This window comes from Cyprinus carpio, chromosome B12 (assembly GCF_018340385.1).
Source record: "Cyprinus carpio isolate SPL01 chromosome B12, ASM1834038v1, whole genome shotgun sequence".
NCBI classification, from domain to species: domain Eukaryota; kingdom Metazoa; phylum Chordata; class Actinopteri; order Cypriniformes; family Cyprinidae; genus Cyprinus; species Cyprinus carpio.
The window spans coordinates 18,247,781-18,259,576 of NC_056608.1; the positions used below are offsets into that span (position 1 = coordinate 18,247,781).

The 11,796-nt window shown below is 37.4% G+C and overlaps 1 protein-coding gene across 1 annotated transcript; it reads left to right on the forward strand.

The window, feature by feature from the left end:
• Positions 1 to 297: 297 nt before the first annotated feature.
• csnk1db (casein kinase 1, delta b) lies at positions 298 to 10,897 on the forward strand. Its single transcript, XM_042735835.1, has 10 exons — positions 298 to 904; positions 4,134 to 4,244; positions 4,396 to 4,544; positions 4,640 to 4,868; positions 5,795 to 5,965; positions 6,083 to 6,231; positions 7,473 to 7,641; positions 7,719 to 7,861; positions 8,383 to 8,453; positions 9,385 to 10,897. Exons 1-9 carry the CDS (start codon positions 829 to 831, stop codon positions 8,413 to 8,415), a joined length of 1,230 nt encoding a protein of 409 aa, XP_042591769.1. The 5' UTR covers positions 298 to 828; the 3' UTR covers positions 8,416 to 8,453; positions 9,385 to 10,897.
• The last annotated feature ends 899 nt before the right edge of the window (positions 10,898 to 11,796 follow it).

The window sequence follows — 11,796 nt, forward strand, 5'->3', positions numbered from 1 at the left end:
CTGTTGTTGGACCGAAGTATGCGAAGCCACATAACAGTTTTCTATTTTTATATTATATTTCTCATTATTATTTCTATTTGTTACTTTTATTTTATTATCCCTTTATTATTTATAGTATCTATAACTTTAGTAACATTAAAAACGGACGTTGAACAATTGGACAATCCAATATAAATGTGACAAAATAGATACTAACTGTTAGTGTAACTTTAAGGAATTCATGTTTAAACGGCTCGCTAATGCACATCACTAAATAACATCCATCTGGGACGAACGTATGTCCAATATATAATAAATTAATTGTTCTATATCTAGGCAGTTAGTGAGACGGACGACCTAACGAAACTCAGCCAGCGTTTCTCCCACGTGACCGTGGCGAGCGAGGCGTTGCCAATGGGAAGTGACGTCACGGCGCTACGTTCGTGTTCTCCACAGGAGATACGGGGCCTGTGACAAGCTGTTGCGACGGGGGTCCGCTGTGAAAATCCACCTCCATCTTCTTTATCATTGGGGATAACGATGACCAAACCGACAAGAGCATAATCTACAGACTCTAAGCTTTCGCCTGATCCCAATATTGTAATATTTCGGACTTTAATATATTAGAAAAGGAATGGTGAAAAGTGACCTCCGTCGGAAGAATCCGAATTCTCCTCAGGGATTCGGGGGGGTTGGGGTCGCATAAAGATATATAGGATCGCAACAGTTAAACAACGCGTAAAAATATTAAGCTAAACACGAATTTAAAGGCCTACAGTGTCTGGTTTTATAGAAATTAACTGAAATACCATAAAGGGACTCGTTCGAGAGACACCAATAAACACAGCGATGGAGCTACGAGTTGGAAACAGATACAGACTTGGTAGAAAAATTGGAAGTGGATCATTTGGAGACATTTATCTGGGTAAGTATAAACTTAAACACACGTATACACTCTTGTAACAAAGCTGTCAATAATACAACACGCTTAACAAGCTGTATTGTTATATATATCTTTCAGCTGTAACTGTCAGTGGCGTTTTTCCAAAGATTGACTCGTTATAGTCCGCTTATGAGGTGCGTTTCTCAGTTCTCCGGGCATTTATATGAAAAACCATGTTTTATAACCGTGACAAGAACGTATTTCAGACCACAAGTGGTTTATCGAAGTTGCGGAGTATATAAACTTTACGTCCCGTTTGGAACAACACTCCAGGAGGACATAAGTGACCATAAAAATATGTGCTTTTGACATTAGACTCAGATGTCAGTGGCGTAAAATAGAATACAACACTTGCTGTAAATTGATCTGTGATTTTACTGAGCCTGTGAATAGGAGTTTCCAAACGGTCCTCCCTTGTGTATAACTCTGAACGGATCTTACCTGTCCATACAGGTTACACTGAAAGCCTGAACCACCCCAAAGGCCAAGCCTGGTTTGTTGAATCACCCTATGACGGACATTCAACCAAGCCTGGCTGATGCTTTTGCAGTCTATTAAAAGTCAGATCATGCTATCAAAGCTCATGATTCATGCAGTCTCATTTTTCTGATCACAGGATCATGGTGCCTTTTGGGGAAACAGGTTTGATTGATGAAGTTGTCGTGAAGCGACACAGTCAGGAACCAGAAGAACTCTTTATTTACATGCTAGATGGCCATCATGTTTGAGGGCATCAGTATCAGACCAGGATGTCGTCGATCATTTGAGTATCTACGGTTGATATTTAGAGATTGTATCGATGGCTATAGAGAGCCATTGTTTTGTATTGCAATACATGGCACCAAAGTAGGTCATTTGTTTTTTTGTTTATACTCTTTAACTTTTATTAGTACTCTAAACTAACTTAGCATATGATTTTCGACTCAAGACTGTGATTAAATGTACTTGTGTAGAGCAAGATGTGACGTTCATCTCTTTTTCAGAAGGGTTCCTCTCACATGGTTTGAAACCTGTGGACAGAATGTTGAATTTAATCAAAACTCAGGTTTAAATGCAATCAGCTTCCTTTATTTTGACAGAGAAGCACTGTTGGCAAGGGGACTTTGATCATCATAGTAGGGAGACCTTTATCCCGAAGCTTTTAAGCTGAGATGGGATTGTTTCACTCTGTCTGTGTGTGAGAACAGGGCTTGGTGGGTGTGGTGAGATTGTAAACTCCATCTGCTCAGTTGTTTCATAACTGCACCCATTTCTTTGGTACGTCAACATAATTAAGTGCTTTTTTGATTTAATGCCTAAATGTCAGGTGTGATTCTGAGGCAGTGCTATTGGAAGATCTTCATCACATGACTGTGTGTGAAATACATTGAAATCATCTGCCGTATCATCAGCATTAGAGTCTCAGAAGATCAAACCCAACCAGATTTGACTCATTGCATCATGTTACACCGCTTACTGCCCTTACAAATCATCCAACAGTCAGCGTAAATGCAACACCTCTTCCTTTTTCTCAGGATTCCGTAATATTTACGTCACTTGGCGTCATGGGAGGCCTCAGGGGTGTGAATCACCCAGGACTGTCCCACTCCTCTACAATTCTAGTTCCTTTCCATCAGCTTTTATGTAACCTCAGAGTGTTTGGTTTGGATTAATGATGTGGTGATGATTGTAGGTATGGACAGGATGCCACTTCTGTAACTTCCCTTCATCTTTCGACACCAAAAATGGAGATCTCATTTAGCTGTCAGGCTGCAGTTTGCATTTAGCACCTTATCAGACGTTTGACATCTATTTTTCATGTTAGTTTCAAGCACATGGAGTTTCGTGTCCACACCCAATATGGACCCATCAAGAGTCAGTTGTTGGATAGACACTGGTTTTTCTTTTCTTTGTTTTTCATTTTGGAGTGAGCTCTTGCATAACACTGCCATATTATTGGTTTTCTTTATCATTGCAGTAGAGGTGATCTGTAGCCACAGTAGAACCATTGTTGTTTAAGTTGTTCATTGGCAGATATAGGCTTGGACCTGCTCCCCATTTGAATGTTTTCTCGTTTGATCTAAATGTAGTCATGGGGTACTGCCTGTATGCACTCTTTGATTAAATATCTAATTTGCTGATTAAGTTCTGCGTAGACCTGACTTGCATGATGTGTGTTTGATGTCTTTGCTATCAGCTGAGATGAACATTATCCTATGCTTGTTTGTTAAATATCTCAGAAACCAGGAAAACAAGTCCTTGAGTTTCTGTTCAGACAACAGTGGGTAGCAGTTTCAGTTTTAAAACTGATTTTGTTTTGCTAATTAGACACAAATTAAGATTTTGCAGAATGTCCAGAGTACAATTTTCTCACAAATTTTTTTCACAAAAAAAAAATACATTACAAAAGTATTCATATCATATGACTTGTGCGATATATTCCAAATCTAAACCAATTATATTCCCAATATATTATTCCCATAGAATCTCCATTACAGCTCTCAAATCTTGTTCACCTTTAAAATGTAATCAAATGAAATTTTTCTGGCAAACAGTTCTTCACGACAGAGGTTTACTGTGTAAATTAAAGCATGGGGGGGGAAAGCAACGACAGACACTGAAAGCGCTATGTATATGTTGTGGACAAAACTGTGCTGCTCATTTACATAAAGACACACAGAACAAACGTACTTCATATTTTAATAGGAGTATTTTTGCAGTTTAATATTTACATTTTGATACTGCATTTTGATTAATTGTACAAGCCTATTCTTGATTTATTCGTTTAAATTTTGCCAAATTCTGAGACATTCCCTGTTATTTGGTAAATTCCCTTTTATGACTGAATTCACAGTTTTTGTCCGTGTTTTCCACATTACGAGAATCCTAGGGCCCTATAATAGCCAAGATGCTTTGTACCAGGCAGGTCCTTTAATACTTGTATATGATAATACGAGAATTATAGTTATTTGTTTTTTGTGTTTTGTGTATTGGTTAAGGCTTATGGATCAATGTGTAATGACTGAATTTGCTGAAATTAATGCTTTTGTTCAGCAAGGAATAGGATGTGGTAAATTGTTCAAACTTTTGAACAGTAGTGTATGCACAAATTATAAAGGTCAATTAATTATGATCTGCAGTCATGTCAGTTTGTTGGAGATTCAGGCTGTGTTCTGACCTCATTCACTGTTTTAATGGCTCTGTTCCTTCTTTGTTTCTCGCTCTGCCCTAGGCACAGACATTTCAGTTGGAGAGGAAGTGGCCATCAAACTGGAATGTGTGAAGACAAAGCATCCACAGCTCCACATTGAGAGCAAGATTTACAAGATGATGCAGGGTGGAGGTAATGAGAAAAGGGCTTTGATTCATCTGTAAAAAAGGGTTTGATGGGCTCAATAAATCAATGTAATCAATTAAGTGATTCATACTTGCCCACAAGCATCAATTGGGTTTCCAGGCTGTGTATTTAGGTGTTTTGTGTCCTCCCTTTGCAGTTGGCATTCCTACTATAAAGTGGTGTGGTGCAGAAGGAGATTATAACGTGATGGTGATGGAGTTGCTCGGCCCCAGTCTGGAGGATCTCTTCAATTTCTGCTCCAGGAAGTTCAGCCTGAAGACTGTCCTGCTGTTGGCTGATCAGATGGTATGATACAAAATCATGTTGACAAATATAAAATAGTTTGCTGCTGAAGTACAACTTCCTTTTAATGTGTTTTTTGTAAACCTTGCGTTCCTCAGATTAGCCGCATTGAGTACATCCACTCCAAGAACTTCATTCACAGAGATGTGAAGCCTGATAACTTTCTGATGGGCTTGGGAAAGAAAGGCAACCTGGTCTACATCATTGACTTTGGTCTGGCCAAGAAATACCGTGATGCACGAACACACCAGCACATTCCCTATCGAGAGAACAAGAACCTGACGGGCACTGCACGTTACGCATCCATCAACACACATCTTGGCATTGGTAAAAAAAACACATTCTGTTCAGTTAGTATGTAAATTTGACTGTGGCGTGTGTGTGTATATTAAGAATCATTTTGGAATTGTTTTGGAATTGGTATAAAAGCTAATTTTTGTTTGTTAATATTAACTCAAACAATTCCAACTTTTTTTTATTCATTTTTTTCTATTAAAACAACAAAAAAGACTTTGTATTGTGACACAGATGTTGCATAAGTGCACCTATTCAGCAACCACAACAGAGACCCCTTACTTAGATTAAATTAGTTTGATAGATTTAGTTGTAGCAAATAGCATAAATGGCCATGTGAAGGAACACGGACTGGTTGTATTACACTTTCATTTGAGCAGAATATCTCAGTGGAGATCGCTAAACTCATACATGTTTACTGGTGTCTTCAGATCACCAGTGTTTTTGTTCCTCAGAGAGAGTGCATGCATAAAGTGCATGCAAGTATTACACTGGACAGAAAATTTATTAATTTAAACAAAAACATTGATATCTGGAAACCCCAAGCATGAAAGCAGGTTGAAAGATAATGCAAATGCCAAAGGACAAAAAATACTTTCAGGATAAAAAACAAGTGGCCAAATATCTCAGGTGATTATGCTTAATTAATAAAGAGAAGCAGTAATCGTAATTACAAATCAAATTTGAGTTATCGTCCAGCCCTAGCAACAGCTGTAGTTACTGATCATTTGACGAGCTTTCTTGATTCATTTTTTTTTCTTTTCCATTTTTCTGCTGGCTCTGTATGACATCAGTGTGTGCTCATGCTCAAGTGGATGCATGTATATTTTTAGCATTTCCCAGAAGAGATTGATTTGTGTACACGTGTTTGCAGCAATATAAATGCTTATTCATGAATCATGCAGTAGCAGTCATCCTTTCATGTATCATGCAAGTATTCTATGCGCGTGTCTCTACAGAGCAGTCTCGGCGGGATGACTTGGAGTCTCTCGGTTATGTGCTGATGTACTTCAACTTGGGCTCGCTGCCTTGGCAAGGACTGAAAGCCGCCACAAAGAGACAGAAGTATGAGCGTATCAGTGAAAAGAAGATGTCCACCCCCATTGAAGTTCTCTGCAAGGGCTACCCATGTATGTTCAAAGCTTTGTGTAATTTCTAACATTTTGTAAATGTTAATCAGACTTTGTCTTTGAAATGATGCTTACAATCCTGGATTGTAATATGGCTGTTTGTTTTCTGTCCCACAGCTGAATTTGCTACGTACCTCAACTTTTGCCGATCACTGCGATTTGATGACAAGCCAGACTATTCGTACTTGAGGCAACTCTTCAGGAATCTGTTCCACAGACAGGGCTTTTCCTATGACTACGTGTTTGACTGGAACATGCTCAAATTTGTAAGTACATGTCTGGATGGTCTTCGTTCTTTAGAGTGTGATAAATGAAACTTGTGTTGCTTGTTGTAGTTTCTTCATTAGTGATATATGAACCTTGAAATGTTATTGATTGGGTATGATTATTGTGTTGTGCAGAGGTACAACATTTTGTGTGTAGATTGTGGTTTCATTTCTGAGTTTTTAAATATTACACCACATAAATCCACTTTTGTAATCCTTAACAGGATTAAAGTATAGTAAAAGTATAAATGAAATAGGCAAAGCAACAAAATATCATATCAGTATCATCCAAACATTTCTAAATCATTGATCTCTATTTCTAGTCTTCATGTCACTCACTTAATTGCTTACATTTACTGCCATCTGACTTTTGACTATTCTGAATCACCATCATCTACACATGATTTTCCAGTTATTATAACTTTTAATTGTTAATAAAGGGATTAAATTATAGTTTTAGTCACATTGTTAAAGAAACGAACAGCTTTATGATTTTGGTATATATACATTCTTTATTTCGAACCCAGATGTGCATTATAGATGTGCATTACTGTTCTAAAGTGTGGGGTTGGTACGATTTTTTATTTATTTTTTAATATAATTTTTGAAAAATGTCTCTTATGCTCACCTGCTGCATTTAATAAAGTAAAAACAGTAATATTGTGAAGTATTATTACAATTTAAAGTCACTGTTTTGTCATTTTAATATGCATTTTAAAATTTAATTTATTATTGTGATGGCTGAGCTGAATTAAGCAGTAATTTCTCTGTAGTGTTCAGTGGCACATGATTCTTCAGTAATAATTCTAATATGCTGATTTGCTACTGAAGTAATATTTCTTATTAATGTTGAAAACATTTTAAGCTTATTACTTTTTAGGGTAACCATTATGTTTTTTTCAGGATCCTTTAAATAGATATTTTTATTTCAAACAAATGGTGTACTTCTATAAATGCTGTTACTGTCACTTTTAAATAAATTTCATTCGTCTGTGCTGAATAATATGTTAAATTCTTTCAACAAATCTTACTGGCCTTAAACATTTAAATGGTTGCGTACTTAATGTAGTGCTGATAAGTTTGGATTTTTTTAAACCCAAAACTTTGTATTTGCTAGGTTTTTTTTATTGGGGGGATATGTACTAGAGTAATTAAATCAATTGTGTATTAAGTCTCCTGTGTGCATCAAGTAGCACTATTTGCTTCAGGGTTTCATCATGTTGCATTTCCCCTTTTTTCAGGGTGCCAACCGTACAGCAGAGGAGGCGGAACGTGAGAGGAGAGAGCGAGACGAGCGGATGAGGCACAGCAGGAATCCTGCAGCTCGAGGGATCCCAGCAGCCTCAGGCAGACCCCGCCCCACACAGGACGGAGCTCCTCCCACACCCCTTACCCCCACCTCTCACACAGGTAGACAGTCTGTCACTTACCTCTCAGGTACGTGAAAGACTACAAGGAGTCATCTCATGCTTCTCACTATCTTACAGCAAACACATCCTCACCGAGACCGGTCACTGGCATGGAGCGCGAACGGAAGGTCAGCATGCGGCTCCATCGTGGCGCCCCAGTGAACGTGTCGTCCTCAGACCTGACGGGGCGACAAGACACCTCCCGCATGTCCACATCACAGGTATAATGCAGACCCTGCTCATTCAAACCTTAAGCAGAGCAATAATAAACCGCATTACAAAAGACGCCAATCTGTATCTGAATGAGCTGTTTTGATATTTGCTTACTGATAAAAGAGATTTTACTCTGGTAGAACGAATAGTTTAGTGCTTCTGGCTTTGAATGGTTACACTAGGAATTCTTATTTTTACACATAAATTGTTCACACAAATAAATACCTTATGAAATATTAGTACATCTTTTATTGCTTACAGTAATTGACCTTTTGATTCTCATGATCTCTTTTAGAGTTTCTGACTGGTGACACTTAACTTAAAATTTAATCTGCTTATTAGATTTTCTAGGAACCTGTTGACCTAACGTTTGTGTTTCTGGGAAAAGTCACTTCAGCAGCATATTTTTTTTCCAGTAGGACAGACAGTAGGCATTGTATGATTATGAGTTGGTGTGAGCAGTGTGTCAGTGCACATGTGATTGTGTTGTGGGGGTGGAAGACTGTAATATTCTCTCTCTTCACCCCAGAATAGCATTCCCTTCGATCACCACGGCAAGTAGTTGATCGTCACATCCTTGTGTGAAGGCAGGTGCACCAGGTAAGTTTGATAAGCTTGTGTTAACTGCACATTGCCTTGTTTTCTACCAACTTGGTGAATATCATGTGAACTGTCATACATTTAAAAAAAGGTTCTAAAAGAGGGTTTTGCATCTCTGAATAGTTCTTAAAAAAAAAAAAAAAAAAAAAAAAAAAATTTGTTTTTTTTGTGTGAATTTTATTTTGATGTGGTGTATTTTATTTTGATATGATTAAATTAAATAAAAGATGAAATGGAAATGTTCCATGGATATTAAAGGTTCTTCCTGGAATAATAGATTATGGAATTATATATTTTTATAGTGTATTTCAAAATAAAAACAAGTTTCACAATCTTTAAGATGTTAAGACTAAGAATTTTCATTACGCAATCCATGCTTTTTCATTGTGATTTTTCATTAATTGACATGTAAATGCTCCTCCCCAGTTACCAATTACCTATTATAATGCAAGAAATTTTGCGACTGTTTCATTTTCTTTACTGTAATATAAACTGAGAATTGTATTTGTGAACGTTATGTAGTAAAGAATCGTATATATGTGTGTGTGTGTGTGTCACTTCATCCTTCCAAACCATTCTAAAATGCTATTTTGGTGCTCAAGGAAAAAATATATATATTCTGCATATTGAAAACAGTGGAACCTGTGATGCATTTATATATATATATCTTTTGTAACTATGTGGAAGTCTTTACTGTCACTTTTAATCAATTTAATATGTCTCCTTGCTAGTATTGATTTTTAAAAAAATGTGGAAGTCTTTACTGTCACTTTTAATCAATTTAATGTTTATATCCTAATTTTGGCTTAAAATATGACCCAGACTGTTTTTTGTGAGATTCTTAATCATTCTTAGTCTTTTCTAAAAGACTCTTTTGGTCAGTGTCAGTTGTCATTTATTGGGTGTCTCTTTCTCTTGTTGCTGTTTACAGATTGTCTCCATGTCCCAGAAGCCTCCACTTTGCAATATGGAGCACGATGGGCAACCTAACTACACACGGCTGATTGACAGCTCTCCGCCATCAGCTAATAGATAGGGCGTCAGTCTCTTTCTTCTATTGACCAAACCAAAATGGTGTAGAACCAACCTGACCTCTTTGCTTACAGGCTCTCTCTCCTCCTCTTCTTCTTATCTCTTTTTCTCATATTTTCTCCCCCACTCACTTTAAATGTTCTTGTGGACATGAGAGCTACAGCCTGTTGCGAATTCACACCAGTGGGTTGACCAATCAGAGACTGGATCAGCCAGCCACACCATTGTCATCTCCTGCTTCCTTCCTTCACAGTTCGACTCTTACACTTTCAGTGCTGCACAACTTTCTCTGGTTCAGGCTCCTCACGATTGAGGCTAATGTATCGTCTGTGTGGTTTAAATGTGTTGGGTTTTTTTTTCTTTTCTTTTTTTCTTTGTATACTGAATTTTCTTTTGTATTTTAACCTGGGTAACAGACGAGTCCATCTGGTGGCGTTATGGGTTCACTTTGTTTTCTTTTATTTACTCTGTATTTATTTTTTAATATACATTTTAATTACCCTCTGTAGCTGGTGAGGTTCATTTCCCACGGTGAAGCTGGTGGTATAGAGTGGACTGCCCACAAAGGGGCCAAAATCTCAGCATACATCGCTCATAGCAAACTGACTCCACAGCGTGGTTTTCACTCGTACACGTCCTCCCAGAGGGACCCTGTGAACCTCGCCTGTTTGTCTGCTATATTGATCTTTTTAACTGTACAATACTGCCTCCCCCATTACTGTGTGTCTTCTGTTTCTAAGCTGTGAAATAACTGTAAAATAATCGTGTAAATGTTTCCATTCAACTCTTTAGAAAGACTATGATATGACCGCATATGGTTTGAGTCTGAAAGTTTTCGTCAGTTATTTTTATCCACACTTTCATAAAGCCACAACAATGAAGTGCCATACTTTGGGGTTTTTGTGCATTCTGAACTTGAACTTTGACTCTTGAGGGTGATGTTTTGACTCATGGAGATCATGCTTAGAACTGCAACATGATGTCTTGTAAAAAAGGTTGGTTATGCTTTACTGCAAGTTTGTGTTCTGATGGTTCAGATGGTGTTTTGGAAGTGAAAAATCATGTTGGAGATATCGATCGTCTTTGCAAAGGTTGAAAGAATGAAAACAAATCAAAGTCTTGCTCTGATGTTTAATGATTTTCCCCTTTACGAAATATTCCAGCACTGATGTGGCTTTTCTAATGCACCTTGAAAGCTGGTCTGGTCATCTTGTTCCCCTGTTATCTGTAGGGGACATTGGCAACTTCCTGAAAACTATTTTCCATCTGATTCTCCCTCATTTTGAAGCCCATGGCAACTTTGGGCTTCACATACTTTTGTGGAAGTCATGCCAATTTCTCAGTCCTGTAAGAATTTGTATTACCACCATATTTGTGCATTTTAAACAGTGTAAATAAATGAATTACTTGTACTTGTCGTTGCATTTTTTTTTTTTTTTTAAATTCTGTGCTTATGTGCATAGGGTATAGGCAATTAAATGTAGTTGGTTTTGCTTATCCACCATTAAAATATTATTACTTTTTGAAAACATGTCCTGTTTTTTAGAAAGAACTGGGCCTTGTGGTTCATGCCAGTATCACAGTTACTGCCATTGATACCTCAGGCAGTATAATAACCCACTATTCATGTGTCACTGTGAATTTCTCATGATAGCATTCTCCTGTAGGCTTGGCGCTTCATCTTTCTTTCCTCTGAGTATATGCTAAACCCACTATCCTACTGCAATTTTCTTTCTAGCTACAATCTTATTTTTCATGCGCTTCTCTTCACATGCATCTGTAATCTATTTTTTTTTTTTTTTGTCTTCTATGCATCTAATGCCATAGCTGCACTGAAACATTCAAGATTGCTTTGAGTTTCAGCATAGATAATACAATGTGCTAGCCTATGTCTCGTTGCTCTGCTTAAATCTAAGAAAAAAACAAGTACTTTAGCTACTCTGCGTTAACAGTTTCAGCTTACTTTAGCTTAACCATTGTGTTCAGTTAATCACTTAAGCAAGTTTAAATTTAAACTCCACGGCAAGAGTAGATCTTTAGGACCAGAATTTGTCACCTTGCTATTTTACCTCACCCATGTTTCAGATGAGCCGCTGCTTAAGGACACCAGCTGGACTGAACTGAAAATACTGCACAAATCCTGTGCTAATAGGATCTGGACTATGTCTTACTGTCTTGTAGGAGTAAACAGTATGGTCATTTACAATTTTCACTACCCTTCTTTTACTAGCTACCATAATTTAAGGGTAAATCAGTTCACTCAGTAATTTAATGCATCATTTTTAATCGAATACCAATAAAGTGGGAGATT

Bases quoted from the DNA above. Each gene is read 5' to 3' on its own strand.
- csnk1db (XM_042735835.1), top strand. From the start codon at position 829: ATGGAGCTACGAGTTGGAAACAGATACAGACTTGGTAGAAAAATTGGA. The intron at 4,245-4,395 runs GTAATGAGAAAA...CTCCCTTTGCAG, and splicing joins CAAGATGATGCAGGGTGGAG to TTGGCATTCCTACTATAAAG. The intron at 7,642-7,718 runs GTAGACAGTCTG...ACTATCTTACAG, and splicing joins TACCCCCACCTCTCACACAG to CAAACACATCCTCACCGAGA.